At 35.7% G+C, this 18902-nt stretch overlaps 1 protein-coding gene across 1 annotated transcript in view; it reads left to right on the plus strand.

Moving 5' to 3' along the window:
• LOC109068026 (BTB/POZ domain-containing protein KCTD16-like) overlaps positions 1–18564 on the plus strand; it is a 68018-nt gene extending 49454 nt beyond the window's left edge. Inside the window, exon 2 of the mRNA XM_042711356.1 lies at positions 15927–18564. Coding sequence (XP_042567290.1) covers positions 15927–16381 — 455 coding nt within the window. The 3' untranslated portion in view covers positions 16382–18564. The remainder of the gene's footprint in view (positions 1–15926) is intronic.
• Positions 18565–18902: the final 338 nt, after the last annotated feature.

The following is an 18902-nucleotide window of genomic DNA, read 5'->3' on the forward strand; positions in this document are numbered from 1 at the left end:
CGCTCTATTGGGGTGATTAGAGATTCATCCGCATAGCTGAAGCTCAGCCCAGGAAAAAAACAAACAAACAACAGAGATGGAAATCGAGAGGCAAAAGTACTGTACCTTTAAAGCATTTTAACTTTAAACTGTCAAGTCCATAATCTATAATACCGCTTCTTCCGGTGAAAAGTCATCTTGTATCAAAATCCAACAACATATTTGTTTAGAACTGTTTTGAATATATTTATTTATTTTGCTTGTAAACGCTGCTTGATCTGTGAATACTTCTCTGCATTTCTCATATTTTCACTGGAGAAAGCAAAATTATTGACGGAGGACTCATATTATGGTTGGAAGCAATGGTTTGAAGTTTAAAACATCTTAATGATGGATTTGTGTATTACAAACATGCAACTTCACAAGATGTACTGGAGTGCAGCAAATTTATTAGCAAAAGTTCAAATTCCTGGCTTGTGACATTAATATTCTTTGTCTAGTAACAGGGCAGTCTTGAGACTTCCTCATAAAAGCTGCCGGTATGCAATAATTATTACCAGTACAGAACAGCACAGAATCATCATTACTCTGTACAAATGGACGTTGTTCAAATACTATACCGTGAGATATAGTCAGTAATACCACTTATTATGACAATGCTGCATCTTTAAAAGAAGCTGTAAAAGACATGACCAAGGAGTATATTGGTTAAAATAGGAGATATTCATTATATACAGCATGTTTTCACAAAAGCAATTCTTCATCTTAAAATATAAAGAAAAAAAAAAAAGAAAGAAAAAATTCCAAATACAGAGTTCATCCAAGCAGAACAGAGCATGTTGTGACTACATGAAGATTTCAGCTGCCAAGCCATGGTGAGAGCAATCTAGTGTGGCAGAACTCAGCAGCCCTGAAGCCTGACAAAAGAGCAGATGTGTGAAAAGCTGTCACGTTGTGAGAAAGTCTGCAAGAGCCTGCTCATCTCAGAGTGGAGAATTCAAGGAGAGCCAAAATATGTCGTACCTAATGACCTGCCACATACTGGGACTGGTGCTGAAGACGTAGAAGAGCAGATGATGTTTATCCAAGTGGAAATAGCAGGGTTTTCTTCTCAGCTGCTGACGCAGAGTCTCCAAATTCTGTTTATCTTTTATTTACCAATGATTGGTTTGATTTTGCAACCTAATGACTGACAGGATCACTAATGGTGTTTTTCAGATAACAAACTATGAGATATGATTTTGTGTCTTAGTTTTAATTTACCCTTCAATTAGGTATCATTTAAGATTACTCGCTCTCATGCCTTTCTAAACCGGTATGATGTTCTTTCTTCTCTGGAACACACACACGTTTGTGGTACATACAATGGAAGTCAGTTGGGACAAATGTTGTTTCTAGGTGCAGTGAATACAGCTGAGGTCAGCATAACATTGTCTGCCCACGTTGTACAGTTGTTCTGGAAGTATTCATTTTCTCCACTGGGGTTTCAAAAACATAACTCTTTCAATAAAGAGTCAAAAGCTATGAACCAAACCATCTCTGAGATGAATCACAATATACACTACTGTTCAAAAGGTTGGGGTCATTATGATGACAATCAAAAATAGAATCAACACACTTTGGTTTGAAAGTATTTTAACAAAATAAAATAAGATAAAATATAAAATAATAAAAAACAAACCAACAAATAAATAAAAATGTTTCTCTATGGACAAAATCAAGGGGACTTTTACTTCTGCTCTGTGATCTATTAACAGACAGCAGTCAAAATATCTTCTACTCACGTCTAAGTCTGCACTTATTTCTTATTTTACATTTTTTTTATATTTCTTTTCTATACTGTAAAGATTCTATACTGAACAAAACAGCTGTATTGTTGTTCTCAACTTTCTAGAACCCATTTTAAGAGGGTCAGAAATGATAATTTTTTTTATTACCCCTAAATATCCCATTGGCTACTGAAACAGTATTAGTTATGATGGTTTGGACCTTTGATGGGAAGAAAATTTAGAGACTGGACCTCTCGGAGCTTTAATTGAATACTCATTTAATAGAGCCAATGATAAAACGCACCGACTCTTTTGACACACGAAACAGCATACAAATCTGCTATTTTGCTGGAATTAAGCTCCCATAAGGCCATTTGGTTGAAAATGGGACCGTGAAATGTCTTTAGTCTACAAAAACAAAGTCATAAAGCCTTGCAGGCATGAGAAAATATGGTCAAAAAGGTGGATCTCATGTGCTTTAGTGGACAAAACGTAATTGCATTTTTGTAAATGGAGCAAATTATCTTTCTCAAACCAATATTAGTGTATAAGAAGTCTCTTCTTTTTAAAGTTTGAAATGACCATATGAGATGCAAACATATGGACACACGCCGAATGAAATATTTTCAAGGTTAAGATAGACTTTTGCATCAGTAGGACAGTTTATTGCACAGCTGCAGACAAGCATATTCATCAGTTAAAGATAATATTAATATCCCACTTGCATATTTTAAGACCTTCACTGGTACTTGCATCATCCTCTTTAAACCCTTTCCCGAATATTTTTGTTGTACATGCCACAACTAATGAGTCCCGGGAGAATCATGCCATTGATTTCCCCATCGTTCATACTTCCTTTTGAAATCCAAGGCCAGTTTTTTGGAAAGAAACTCAAGTGAGAAACTGCTGCTGTCATTTTCACTGAAGCTCCACGACTGACAGCGCCACATAGAAATCTGTCCTTGTCCATTATTTGCCAGACAGTTCGCTCTTTTCAGTATTCAGAAAGCAGTTTAGGAACTGTACTTCCACAAAACAAAGAACCTAGGAACAACATAAGCAACTGTGTTTTCGCGACCTTTGAGTTAGAAAAGAAAATTATTGCCAGTTTGTTTGTCACTCAGTTCAGTTTTCTGTATGCTCCAGTTTTTTTTTTTTTTTTTTATCCAACACTTCTGTCTAAATTTATCAAGTGTATTTGTTAAAGCATGTCAACATATTGTTACACCAAATACACAAGATATTGATCTTTAAAAAAAAAAAGAAGCTGTTTTACTAAAAAATATCAGATTACTCACTTGTCAAAATAATCAGACTACTTGATTAGCAAAATAATCATTAGTTAAGCACTAGATTAGTTAAAACATTTCAAAATACAACTGCATTGTTTTACTTTTTGTGATTAAAAGACAAATATTTTGTATTTTGTAATGTGTTAAAATATTGTCTCATTCTAGTGAAACAAGTATCTGCATTTTGTCTCAACTTGTGAGCTAAGTGTATTGTCAAACCCCTAGTGTCTATGAGCGTGATAAAACACAGAATTTTCCACATGTATGACATAGCTTTCATTCTTCAGGTCAATCATATATTCATGAAAAAACAAACAAAAAAAAAACAGTTTGAATAAGGAAAAGATAACTTTGCCATAGTATCCTTTTAAATGTTAAAGTTGCCACAGTCATTGCATTCTTTGCATGTGCTTCACTATTTGTACCATTTTATTAGTTTATTTATTAGAATTTGAAACCTAATACCATTGTTTCTTTTGAAAAAAAATCAGATATTTTATGTTTTATATTGTAGGTCATCTTGTACCCTGTCAAGGACAAGCTTACCAGCAAAACTTGATATCAAAAGCATCCTAAATGTTACATGTGTTTGCACCATATTGTAGTGAACAACCTTTTTTGTTATTGTCTGAGCTTGTCAAGGGCTAATGGCAGATACGTTACTAATTAGTTTCAAGGAAAATCATTTTCTTTTTTTTTTTTGTTTGCCAAATAACCCTGTGAATGTGTCTGCCCCCGCAACCCCTTGAAAAAAGTTCTGGCTCAGGATTTTTTTTTTTTTGCTTTAACCCCAGAGTACGCCCCTTCCTGAAAAGGTGCGACCTCGTGCCGTAAGTAGTCCAACTGTGCAGCAAGGGCGGGGGAACTGGAGGAAGGCATAAAGCAAAAGAGTCCAGGGCAAAAACTACAGTCCAAGGAGGAGTGGATGGTGGGAGGAGCCAGTGAAGAGACAGTATTGGAAGAGATCTGAACTGGATGATGACGACATCACTGAATCAATGAACTGACTTTAGCTGGAAAAATGACTCTGTTATTGTCTTCTTGCATTGACAAACTATTTTCCTGTTTAACACTGTAAAGCTGCTTTGACAACCAGTATTGTATAAAGTGCTATACAAATAAAGGTGACTTGACAAGAGCAAGGAGCAGAAGGAGCCAGATGATAAGCCAGAAGCCAGCCAGGATGAGGCCCCAGGGCGGAGTCGAAGGCAGTAGGAGCCATAGTGGAGACAACTTGGTGGTAGATGACATCCTGGAGATGACTGACGGAGAAGAAGCCACCACTGAGTGTGGCCATTGGTTTCCGTTTGAGACGAGGGAGGAAGGAGCCAAGGCAGAGTCAATGTGACGACAGGCCGAGGTGGAGCAAGGGGCACAGAGGCTGGAGGCGGAGACAGGGAATCTTCTGTACTAGATGGAGTTTGTGGCCTGAAGACACTGGGCTGGTCCTCACATGACGTGGAAGATCTAAAGGGGCTGAAGGATACCAGTGGTGATATAGCTGAGGAACTGGCTGTTTAAGGAGGTGGGAAAGGGAGGCAGGTTTGTTATTCTGGAGCTACAAGGGGTGCTGGAGATACTGGAAACACTGGAGATACAGGGGCATAAGATATGACTTCAAAACAGTCTATTAGATTCTCCTCAAAAAAGTTCCTCAAAATACCCACCAGAGGCTATAAATCTCTCCAAAGTGGTCAAATCTCCATAAACATCCAAAGCGGTGGGGTTGTGGCCAGGGCTCTCCTCCCAGCCCTCGAGCTCCACATGCGCTCCCTCTGCGATGCACAATGTTGCTGGCTCATGCACCTGGCCAGACTCTGTTTGGGGAATGGGCTCTGGGGCAATGACTCTCTCTGTCCTTTTGACCCTCTAACACTAGCGGTCTCAATTCTTTTTCTATTACTTTATTTTTATTTATGCACAATGTTTAACAGTAGCATTCCCTATACTTTTTCTACTAATTTTTCCTTTTTATTTATAAATTTAAAAAAAAATAAAAAAATAAATAAATAAAAAACACACACATTTTTATTTAAAAAACTGGGTTAGACTTACCGAGACTTGTCACAGCACTTGTATATTGCCCTTTTGTTGGTTTTGATTGCTTCTATTGTTCTCATTTGTAAGTCGCACTGGATAAGTGTCTGCTTAATGACTACATGTAAATGTAACGTCATTTTCATATGGGTTTTTTTTTTTTTTGGGGCTGTGGTGATTTTGTGTTTGTGTTATGGTTTTGGAAACAAAATTTTAGAGGGCCTGAGCCTAGCGATGCCCCTGAGCATTATGCTTCTCTAGTCAGTGGCAGGCTCTGTTAAAGATACTTTAAGCAGCACGGATGTCACGGGTCCTGCTCCCTTCTCTTTTGCTCCTCCTCGCTCCATGGCTTGCTCTGTTCCAATTAAGTCACATGCCCCGTTTCTGACAAACATCCTCTAATATGCAGTGACAATTTGGCTTGGTTTCTTAAGTTGTGTTTTGAACCCAGAACTGTGTCAAAAACATAACATGCCTGTTTAAAACTATTTTAAAACTTTTTCAATTGATAACAGATTTCATTAATATAAATGAATAAAAGTGGTTTTATAATTGTCTATTTTTATCTATTAATTAAATACTTTAATTAAATGTACAACAACTACTAAGAGTTTTAAAAACATTTTAGGGAGAGGGGAGGTCATACAACTACCAAAGTTTGAGCTTTTCTTATATAATTCCAATTTTATTCTCTGGATAATATAATGCCACAGGTGAGAAGATATCTTATAGTATGAAATGTGAGTCTATAGCAGAGCTTTAGTGGATGTTATACACCCATTTCTAAGCAGACAAATCTTTGGAATATATATATGTGTTTTTTATATATGTGTTTTTGAGTTACTAGGGTTTTTTTTTGGTATTTTTAGTTTTTTTTATTGTTTTTTAAATTGATTTTCTTGTTAGAGAAAATATAGGTTTTCTCCAATTTCTGGAGCTTGCTTGTAATCCAAGCTTTCACACTCACATACAAGTAAGGCAAATGCCAGACTCCTTTAAAATAATAACAGCATGAAAATACGCTCTTGCAGGTTTAGTCAAACATTATTTAAAGGGAAAATACACAAATGAAAGTCATCATTTACACATTTTAATATGAGAACTTTACTTTGAGAATGTGAATGTCACATTACACTGCTGGAAGGAACACGGAACCAAGGATAATTGAAATAGTCTTTATTAATCCAACACAGGGGTAATTCTAACATGGAGAGCAGGAGGAAGACACACACATTGAACTGGTAGACCCAACAAAACTGAAATGAAAGGACAGGGGCTTATAAAGACAGGATAATAGGGGAAACACAGGTGTATGGAATGACTAAATTAACGGGGACATGAAACACATGGGGAGGAAACTAGACACACCTGGAATCACATTAACAAACCACGGGAGACAGAAACTGGGTCACAGGGGCGAAACATACATAGACAGGTCCATAATCCTGACAGTGACTTTCTTTTTTTTTCTTTCTTTCATTTTTTCTGTGGAACTCAAAAGGTGAATTATTCAAAATAAATTTAAACTATAGTACAATAAATTATTAGAAAATTAAAAAGAAAAGAAAAGAAAAGAAAATATCCAAACCTATTTTATTTCAGATATTTGCAGAGGCATCATTTCTCAACTTGAAGTAAAATAAATAAATAAATAAATATGTATACATTTTTATGAAAACCAAAAACTGACAAAACAACAACAACCACAACAAAACTAAATAACTAAAACTTTAACCAAAATTCAAGTGAAAACAGAAAATAGAAAAGTTGAATCTAATTTGAAATATTAACAAAAACTAGATCAGTATATCAATGATACATCAATAATACCAATGAAAAACACCCTGGCTGTTCTTTTTCATATATTTTATGACTTCTGACTCACACCCATTTATCAAAAGATATCTCTAATCTCTTAAACAAAAGATATCTCTAAGATATCTTAACTTCTTTAGCTATTAATAATTTATTTTATTTTATTGTTTTATTTTATTTTACATAAAGAAAAAATCTAATTGAAATAAAGAGCTGGATTTACTAGAGTGTTGTCTAATGGCAACAACAGGTCTTGATTCATCAAGAGACTGAGAAATTTTTTTTTTTCCTTTAAATGTAACTACTCACTGCACAGGAACACTTTAGCACATAGACCTTAAAGATAAGCTTCTAGGGTTGGTTGTGGGGTGAGGTTGGAACCATGATGAGAAGATTTATTCTCGATGCACAGTATTAATCCAGTACCTATCACCCCTTTCTCAGCCTCCATCAGCCTTTCACTTTGCTTCAGTTATCAAGCAAGCAAGCAAGCAAGCGTCTTTTTCCTGATTTTGTGACTCTGATCCCATCACGCAGGAAGATCTCAGTGCTGCTCTAGTTTCCTGTGCTGTCACATTGTTTATCGGCCATCTCGATCTGCAGGTGCAGCAGTAAATGCAGCATCAACACTTTCTTCCAGTGGTCAGTTAGATAAATAAGCCCTGCAGATATGTTTGTTCTTTCTAAGCACTGCGGCAGGTGTTAATGGTGCTAGAGGCCTTGGCAGAAAAAGCTACTTTAAAGATTAATAGACAAAGCAGTCTGGTTTGAGTCTATTAAGGAAGATTAGTTGAATCTTAATAGTAGTGTTAGTGAGGGATTAATGGGGGGGTACGGTAACAATTTAGGGACCAATTCTCACTATTAACTACTTGCTTTTTAGCACACATATTACTAGCATATTGACTGTTTATTAGTACTTCTATAGCACATATTAATGGATTATTCTGCATGACCATGTATAAGATCCCTTAATCATACCCCATACCTAAAATTAACAAGGAGCAAATTATCAGTTTATTCAGTTAATAGTTAGTTAACAGTGAGAACTGTTCCACAAACTAAAGTGTGACCAAAAAATAAAAAATAAATAAAAATATCACATTTTGCACTAATGCATTTGGCAGATGCTTTTATCCAAAGTGGCTTACATTGCATTCAAGGCATTTTACATTTTAGCAGTTATTGCTTTTCCTGGGAATCAAACCCATGACAATTCAGTTTTGTCATTCAGTAAATATAAACATAAGAGCTGATCCTTGAAGATTACACTCTTATCCAAACACAGATTGTGATGGTTTGATATCCAGTAATTCCAGAAAGCATAAGAGGACCTGATGTGGTTGCGGTAATGTGAATTATTTTTGACATTCTTATTAGATAAAAAGTGACTTATTAAATAATATGCATGATGCAAGCTTATGAAATTACTACTTTGAAATCCCTCATTCTGTTTTAGTATCACAGCATAACCCTTTTAACAGAGTTAATGGGAAACGCTGACTTTTTCTTAAAAGTCGACATGAAATTTCCATATTCCTGAGTGAAACTGAATATTGAATGCAAAAACTGAGTAGATCTTGAAAAGTTGGCATTGATACCAAAATGAAGCCAGGTGTTTTAATTAAGTGTAAGATAAGAGGCTTGGTGACATCAGTCGAAAAATGAAAGTTGTTTCAGAATAAGTTATTCCACTGTGATGGAAAAATATGTCAAGCATTTTTCTGATGTTTTCTGCACAATAAGGAATGTATTAAAGTTATAGTTCACCCTCTCAAATATGAAAATGCTGTCATCATTAACTCACTTTCATGTTGTTCCAAACATGCATGACTTTCCTTCATCCATCTGAACACAAATATATTTAACAATACTCTTTTGTCCATCTAAGTCAAAGAGACATGAGCAATAATTCAAAAGTATAAAACTATTAAGCAAAATTTACATGGAAAATATGTCATCGTTTTCATGGCCAGAAATAGATGAGCCTAATTAAGATGACTCCATCACTACAGAGAACACAGCATGCCTGGCTGACAGCTGGCATATTGCTCAGCAGTTGAGGCAGTCTTGCTTAAACTGTGCATGGAGAATGTCTTGATGCTCACTAGGAATAAAAGACACATGGACGAGCATGCGGACACACACACACACACACACACACACACACACACACACACACACACACACTTGCATTTGTGGTTTACTAGGCACAATGGTTTGTATACTGTACAAACTGTATTTTCTATCACCCTACACCAACCCTACAGCTAAACCTACCCCTACAAAAAACCCACAAAACTACAATTTATGAATTTCATAAAACATCGTTTTGTATGACTTTAAGCCTTTTGTTTCACGGAAACACAGGAAATGTCCTCATAAACCATGTTTACGCTGCAGTACCTATGTCATTATACACATTTGAGTCCTCATAAACCATATATACCAGTACACACACACACTCACCCATTCCATCACTTCAGTGGAAGCTGAGCTGGACTTAAAAGAAATGGCTGATGTAATATATATGTGTATATATATATATATATATATATATATATATATATATATATATATATATATATACACTGAACAACTTGCGACATCTGTGGCATTGTGCTGTGTGATAAAACATTTTTGAGTGGCCTTTTATTGTGGCCAGCCTAAGGCACACCTGTGCAATAATCATGCTGTCTAATCAGCATCTTGATATGCCACACCTGTGAGGTGGATGGATTATCTCGGAAAAGAAGTGCTCACTAACACAGATCTAGACAGATTTGTGAACAATATTTGAGAGAAATAGGCCTCTTTCTTTTGAGTTCAGCTCATGAAAAATGTGGGCAAAAACAAAAGTGTTGCATTTATAATTTTGTTCCAGTGTGTGTGTGTGTATATATATATATATATATATATATATATATATATATATATATATATATATATATATTATATATATATATATATCAAAATATGTTTTGTGCACAGTTTGGACCTGTGATCGTTTAGTTGTGGAGGATTCAGCAGACTAGTAAGTTTTGGTATACTTTACTGGTACTGTTGCATTGCTATAACACTGCTGACATTTGTCGAGGTACTTGTATCTTCTCTTATAATTTGATAAATGACAGATGCCATGATAAACATGCACAAACATCTCTTTCAATTCTGTTTACCCACTGATTTCTACAGGCAAAGGATAGCGAGAGACTAATGTCACCAGTTTTGTGAAACACAACCTTTCAGAATGGTTTTCTTCAATTTTCCTAAGAATTATCTTTTTTAACCCTGACATTTGGACATTCAAATTCCAAAAAATCTTCAAGAAACAGCTGAAAACTGCATCATGCTGAAAAAAAACAAGACAAACAAACAAAAAAACCTCATTTTATCCCTCTCTGTCCTATTTTAAACAATGTTTGAAACTTTCTATTGCTTGTTCCTCATTTGAAGTTGCTTTGGATTAAATCGACTGCTAAAGGAATAAATGTAAATGAATAAGGCACAATTTATAATGAGCTTAATTTATTTGTGTGTTTGAGCTGAAGGATGGCATTGACTTGTTGTCTCTTCCTGTATAATGGGCAGTTCTTGGCCAGAATAAGCTCCAGTGTGGTCCAGACTTTATGCTGCAAGTCATACGTCTGACTATGTGGGTCTTTTGGCACCTTAACAAATGTATTGCTAATAGTTTCTTCTAAGGCCTGAGAGTCAGAGATTGCGACTCCTGCCAGGAACCCTGACGTGAGGTACAGTGTCCTGACTCGTTAAAAAATAGTGCATCAGTGAAGTGACAGTGGAAAATGAAATAAATGACAATGAGAGGCATATCTGCTTGCATGGCAGTGCCAACGTTTATCTTCCCTTGCCATTTTCAGCATGTTGCCAAGGTATATGACAAGAATCAATTGGGGTCCGATGGCTCAGACACCTACACCAGCTGTCTGATGTATTGATATGGCCAGAGTGCGAGTGAAGATGGATGTGTGGGCGGCCGGGCGCACAGATCGGGCTGGTGTGTGTTGGAACAGCCGACTGATCGGGGCTTGACGGTCGGCACACGGATGGTGGGAAGCTGTGACGGGGTGCTGCCCCTGTCAGCTGTTGTAGAAATATTTAGGCTCAGCAGTCAATGGCTTGTGGACACACTTAGATTGAAGCATGAATTATCTGGTTTATTTGGAGCTTTTCTAGTGTCACTCATTATTGCAGCCTCATAAAATCTTGCTATATGGATGGACAGTAGGAAGAAAAGTTGGGCTTTATATTTTTGTAAAGACTTTGCTGTGATCACATTAATGTAGTGTATATAATGATCATTTTAGTTGACATTTTAGCTATTTAGTTTCCTAAAGACTGTTAGTTAAACTAATTTAGACTCACAGATGTTATAATAATGTCTCTCCCATTAAAATTTAGTAGCTGAAATGCTGTTAGTGTTGGTAATCTTTGAATGAATTCAAACTCTTCATTTAAGTGGATTGAATTTATTATAGCATACGTTTAATGTTTTGAGCCATTAAGGCATATTTTTATTTTATTTTTTTGCTCAAAATGACAGTTATGTTTGGAAAAAGCACTCTTTCAAAATCAACTGCATTACAATTCAGAACAAATATACTGTATGCACATGCATTGTTTTATATTGAATAAAATAATATATACATATATGTATGTATGTATGTATTTATATTTAGCTGTGGAAGCAAGGGGCTCTGAAGCAAGCACAACTTTCAGGGACAGGAGAGCTCTCAAAAAGAATGTATTAATAGAATAAAGTATATAAAAAATGTATCACTGAAGAGATTTTTTAAACAAGTCTAGTTTTCAAAGATTCTCATTACTAAATTCCTGATTATTCACTTCTGGATGGAAACACAACAATATCTCTAATGGGAAAGCAGACAGTAGCAGAGCACTGTTTTCTTCAAGGAATAGATCACCCAAAATTGAAAGTAATCATTTACACATCCACATGTTGTTCCAAAGCGGCATGACTTACTTTTTTTTCTGTGGAACACAAAAGGAGAATTTTTTTTTTTTTTTTGATCTTCAAACAACTTTTACATAAAAACAACAATTCAAAGTCGCTGTGTCTGTCAGGCTCCAAAAAGGACAAAAAAGAAAAGAAAAATGAAAGCAAGTGGTCCGACTATATTCCAAGAATTCTTAAGCCATTCTACTTTTGTGTTCAGTGGAATAAAGCAAACTTTTGCTATGCAACAACATAAAGGTGGATAAATAATGATAGAAAATTCGAACCAGTATGGATGTGCACATCGATTCTGCAATATGAATATATGGACACTCACAAGCTACTTAGTTGGTATCGATACTTTTAAAAATATTGATATTAAAATTATGTGTGTATTGTGAATGTATCACTCGTCACATATGTGAATAAAAAATTTAGTTTTTTGATTTTTTTTCAAATGTTTTGTGTTATTTTTTTATTGTTTGTGTCATATGAGTGTTAGATGTTTGTGTTGCCTGTGTTGCACAGACACTGACTTCCGCATTAAACTGAGAGAGATGAACAGAATGGCAGAAAGGAACTGTAGTGCCCAGTATGTGTCATGTAGATGTGATTTGTCTTTAAATGTATATATATATATATATATATATATATATATATATATATATATATATATATATATATATATATATATATATATTTTTTTTTTTTTTTTTTTTTTTTTTATAATTTTTGTTTGTTTTGTTTTTTATTTTTATTTGTATTTTTTTTGTATTAGTTTAATTATTTTTTTATAAGGTTTTTTTATTTATTATGTATTGTTTTAGGTATTTTTTTCATTAAAATTGTATCAAAATTATTGGTATAGTATAGTAAATAGTATAGTATTAAAAAAGTTTGGTATCGCCCATCCCTATTAGTGCCACTAAAATACCAAGAAAAATAAATAAATAAATAAAAAATAGGGCCACAAAAAAGCATTGAGTATTATTATTTACATTAATGAACTTATCCAATGTTTACCCATGACCAACTGCCTGGTTCACAGAGACATTTTTAAACGTGTGGCATTTGTCAACACTACTTTGCCACATCCCGTTAATTCCGTTTGGACAAGAAAATTGGCCACCGGCTGATTTAGCTGTTTTGCCAAGTCAGGGGCCATTTTTCAAAACACCAATTATGAGGCCTCGACTCATCGGTCAAAGGTCCTTTTTTATACTGAGTGACACAAATTAATTCCAGAGCAGACTCTGCCACATAATGAGAAGCCCAACTTCCTGTCATTTTTGTTAGGTCTCTTACTGTCCTAATAAAGATAGGTCTTGTTTTAAGCACTGTGGATATATATTGGCATATTGTCTCCCACTGTTGTTAGTGCAAAAGGGATATATTTATACTTGATCACATATGCTTGAGGTTGATCTCTAAAGGTTTAATGTGTGTTTTGCAACACAGCACAACTGCTTTATTGCAGTGTTGGCAGTACAAGGTCTCTGTTGCTGGTGTGGGATCAATAGCGCTACCAAATAGTTTCACTGCAGCAAATGAACGTCTTTCTGGCACTTGCAGCATGATTATGCACCTTATGAACCTTGTTTAAAAGGTCTAAATATGTATAGCTGACATTTTGTGATTCTATGATGAAGTTTGCAAATGAAGGTACAACACGTGCTGAACTGTTAATAAGTTTAATAATTGATTACATAGGTTTCATCTCATTAAAAAGTATTAAAATAAAAGGGATTAAAGTTTATGTAGTGATATTATTATTATGTACTGTACAATCATATTATATATATATATATAGTTATCCATTCCACTGACATTAATCCACTGAGTCTAGATTCTAGGACATATTTTTGCATGCACACTATTGTGTTTCATGTTGAAAGATGGTATTTTGACACTGAAGGTCTATACTCACCAAATCTAGATTGCTAAATGTGGACACAACTGCACAATTACCTTTTATATTATATTTAATTATAACTATGTGGCCCTGACTTTGTGCATAAACATTCATATAGGCGGCTAATGGGTTTGATCAAGTGCCGCCACTGTCGCTGTGAATCATTTTTGACACCCCGACTTTCATTTGCATAATTAAATGCAAATGGATTGAGGTTGCATAATTAAAAGTCTGACATGGATCAGTGTTGTGAAATAGCGTGGATCAGTGTGGTGGAGAATAACAGACATAGTTCATCAGTGACAGGCCTTAGAAAACACAGTGTAATTGGCTTCACTCTGTTAGGTGAATAACGCTAAATGTTGTCTGTCTCACACTCCTGATTGTAGTGCTTTGTGGCTGACATAAAAGCAAACAGTATGTTTTTGTGGAGTAAGCCTTATTATACTGGTGCTAAGATGATCACTGCTTTCAACACATGGGTTTCCCAGAACACTGTAACACTCTTTCCAGAATAACTGCATTTACTTGCACACGTGATGAGGTCATGAAACAGCAATATAGGATACTACTGTTGGAAACGGTGCAAATAGCCATTCTTGTTGGCAATGGGTATTTACACTAGTTCTGCCCACCATTGTTTGGTTGACCAGACAAAATTACAAAAGAAACCCATTTGGTTTCCATATTTAATGGAAACTAATGGGTATTTAATAGGCCTATAAGACCACATTTACACTGCATTACACTGATGCCCAATTGCGATTTGTTATCTATTTTTTTTTTATGACTAGCTTACATGATCTATATCTGATATCTTCATTTACACTATACACTTGGCGAAACAACCCAAGGTTGACTCAGAAAAATCATAGGCAGAAAGGGAAGTAAAAATGGCAAATTTTACAATGGATGCAGATGAAATGATAATGCAAGCTTTTGCTTGCACAGAGGCTCACAAGACATAAATGTTTAAAATGACATCACCGGGTTGAGCTGTCGTCCTGTATTGCACCATTGAAAAGAGTCATGTGATCGCAGTAGGTGTCCACCTGAGTTGACGTCATTCACCATGGTCATTTTTTTTCAATGATGACTTGCATTGACTGGAATATCCAATCTGTCCGCTTACATGGCACATTCAAATGCATGTATCCCATTCATTTTCAGATTTATTATCACATATGAATGAGGCCTGATACCAAACTGAGAATATCGAAATCTATGTGCTTTTTTACTGTTTACACGTTTGTGGGTCATATCCGTTCTGTACTGAGCCCCGCACATTGCATGCAGGAAAACATAGTAGGTTAAATCATGTGCACAATTTATTATTTTGTTCTCTCGATTTATAAATTGTGCGCACCATTTACTAATTTGTTCCCTTGATTTGTTAAATTGTGCACATGACATAAATCGAGAGAAAAATTAGTAAATTGTGTGCACGATTTAGCAAATTAGGGGAACGAAATAGTAATCGTGTGCACATTTTAGTACATTGAGGGAACAAATTAATAAATCGTGCACACAATTTATTAATTTTTTCTTGCATGCCATGTGTGGGGCTCTGTAGTTTTGTGCCACATGGGAGGAAAGAATTGGAATTGGTTCACTTGAACTATGTAATATAAATGTGGCCTAATCAAAATGGATGGTTTGTTCTCACACATGCAGCTCATATTGTTATCACATTCAAAACGGTTGCTCCTTTCCTCGATCTTTGAGGACACTTTTATTGATTAACAGGTTCCATATGGTTAGGGACAATTGCAGGGTTGGACTCTAGAGACAGAGAGAAGGAAGTTCTCAATAGCCTCTTTTCCACTGTTGGCAGGCCAAAAAACCCTGCCCATTGATTCTGAGGAGGCCAGGTCAAGCCCCGGCAGTGACAGTGGAAATGTGACTGGCCCTGACACGCATTGGAATTGCAGCTATCCATTTATATTTTTATTAAATAAAATCACATACACTGAAAATTATGTTGGACAGAGCGCTAACATATGCTGAAAATAGTGGCCAGAAGTACAACATACATGGCACATTATATAGTAAGCAGTCCACTAGTATTCTATAAACATAGTCCATGTCACCCTAAAGATTAATGCCTTTAAGCCTCATGTGAACTCTTCTCTTCTCTTTTTCAGGTGGCTCATCTCACTGGTCCTCTCCACCTTGTGACTGCTGCTGCAAAGGTCACAAAGGTGAAGGTGAGAGTGGAACCTCTTTCAATGAACTCTCCACCTCCAGCTCAGAGAGCCATTCCGAGGCCAGCTCCCCGCAAGGTACCGTCATCCGTGGCCCAGTCAGCCGACAGACACACGTGCAAACGTTGGACAGGCCTCCCAAGAAGGGCCCCGTTCAGCATGTCCTGCAGCAGCAGCAGTCCGAGCAGCGTCGCAAGAGTGACCTTCTCCGGACCCTCACCGCAAGTTCCCGGGACACCAGCACCTGCAAGAAGCGGCCAGCGAAAGAAAAGTTGACTGTGGAAGAGGAACTAGAGAAGTGCATCCAGGACTTCCGCAAGATCAAGATTCCCGAGCAGTTTCCAGAGCGCAAGTACATGTGGCAAGCCGACCTCCTGCGCAAATACCGTCTTTGAGGGCCACTGTGGCCTTCAAAACTAAAAGTGCAAGATTCAATAACGTATGTGTCCACTACTAATACTACAACTACTATTGCTAGTACACACCACACTACTACTGCCTCTGACTTTGTTGTCAATGTCAGTCGATAACCCGAGTGACCACTTCATCTGCTCGAATGCTAATTGTTTACTTGTAAACACATTTTTGTAGAGTTCCAGAGAGACGCAAGTGTTTTCGAAAGATGCACAACTACTTGTCTCCTTGGCTTCAGTCTCCCTTGCTGAGCTACACTTTTTGTGTAATTGTGTGTTTGTTAGAACTGAATTTTTGACCTCGGTATGTTAGTGCCACAGCGACTTGAGTTGAGGTGGCCCAGAGGTTGAAAGATGAATGTGTATCCACCTCATCAATAATGCATGTGGTCCCAACTGTGCCCTTTCTAAGAATAGCCACTGCCTTGGCAGATGTGAGAGTGGGTTTCCATTTCAACACTCTGAGAAGCACAGAAGACCATGGAGCCAAACGTGTTTTCCCTTTTTTGGATTCGCCATGTTCCATTTTCATACCTCAGCTAAGCTACAATCAAAGACCCCTCCGCATGTAGTCATATCATAAAAGGGTTATGGGTGGAAACCCAATAGCATCACATAAAGGCTTTGAAACTGCTTCCTGAAACATATTGATTTAAACAAAATATTCTAAATGGGAGTGGATATGGCTTACTCTTGAGGTCAAAAGTTAAATATGGAAAGTTTGGAAAAATCATGACAATAACAGGAAAGGTTTAGGGTTATAGCCCTGGAAGCAATCAGACATTGATCAACGCGAACATAGTTTAGGGTTGTGCAATCTTTTTGCAGAACACATTTCACTGTTGTATTTATTCCATCACTAATAATATTGAGCGAATCTGAGAAATGGAAGGCTTCTGGTTATATGTTCTGTAAGGACTATTAAATTTAATGAGACCTATACATAGCTGATGATAATTCAGTAGAAACATATTAGTGTACGCTATGTTTAATAATGAATATCATCCTTAATAAAAATAAATAAAGAAATTTAACACACCAATAAAGCTTAGATACATTTTGTGTTAACTTTTATCATTTTGCAATGATTTGCAAGGATTTTGGAAACCAATATAAGCATCATAAGTTGCTGCTACTGAATTTATTTTAAAACTATGCCAGGTCTCGGTGTAAGGAGCATGGAGTAATAGCTTACAACAATATTTAAATAATAATAACAATAATGCCACATATTTGTTTTCAAACTATTAAATTACAATTGATAATTATGGAAGTTGGAATGATCTGCCTCCTAATCATTCATTTTCTGCTATTTCTTTTTTCACTGTTGTCCTATATTTTATAAATTAACTGTTCATGATTAACAGCCTTAAATAGAGTCTATCTTTAAAAATGTTACACAATTAATTACAAAAATGTGACTAGATGAGGAAGAGAGGTACATATGTTTATCTTGACAGATATAATGTATAAGATGCAAAACTTTTGGTTTGTATTGCTGTTTACTGAGACATATACTGTTATCTAAATAAATATATATTAAGATATATTTATTTCATTAAAATTATTTAAAACATTAAGATTAATTTCAGGTTTCTGAGAATAACCCAGATGTTTTACCATAAATAGAAGATGCTGTCTGTCATTTCACTACACTCTGTGAAGTGTGAAAGACTCCAGATGCTCGCTTGTAATGACGTAAATTCTGAATGTTAGGACAAAACCAAAGGACAGGAACAGTTTGAGCGGTAAATGACGGATATGGTCTTGCAATCTGTCTTTTCTCACAGTAGCCCTTTGAATTGGAATATAAATTAAGATTAATTGAGTGCTAATCAAAATGTAGCCTCCAGCCTCTCATTCCCCTATCATGAAGCCCACTTACCAGAAATATAAAAATGAAAGGGCTGAGAGAATATAATCTAAAATAGAACAGATTATTTGTTATCTCTGTGTCAAAGGATACAGTGAAGTTATTATTTTATTGGACAGGTTTCATACTTTTTTTTTAAACACTGTCCATATTGTAAAATATTATTGCAAATCACTTGTAAATAACATGATATTAAAATGTCTTTATATGAATTGCACTTGTAATCTGTAAGAGATTACTCTTAGATCACTCAAAACAACTAAATTATAATAAAAGTGTTTGGAATCTTTATGATATATATATATATATATATATATATATATATATATATATATATATATATATATATATATATATATATATATATATATATGAATTATAACATTTATATGATAAAGTACCAGATGAAGCTACAGTAGTAGAATGGGAAAAGACCACATTGTGGAATTTAAAGTTGAGCTGTTGTCACAACTTGCCTAAAGCACAAACTCACCGCTGCTTTGTACCAGGAAGTACCTGGAGATTCAGGCGGCATTCCTGCTGTGCTGTGCAGGCACCACACACTGATACTATAGCTTCTATAAGCAGCCATTTCCTTTTTATTTTATATACATCTGTATCTACACTATT

The sequence above is a fragment of the Cyprinus carpio genome, chromosome A21 (genome assembly GCF_018340385.1).
Source record: "Cyprinus carpio isolate SPL01 chromosome A21, ASM1834038v1, whole genome shotgun sequence".
Classification (NCBI taxonomy): Eukaryota; Metazoa; Chordata; class Actinopteri; order Cypriniformes; family Cyprinidae; genus Cyprinus; species Cyprinus carpio.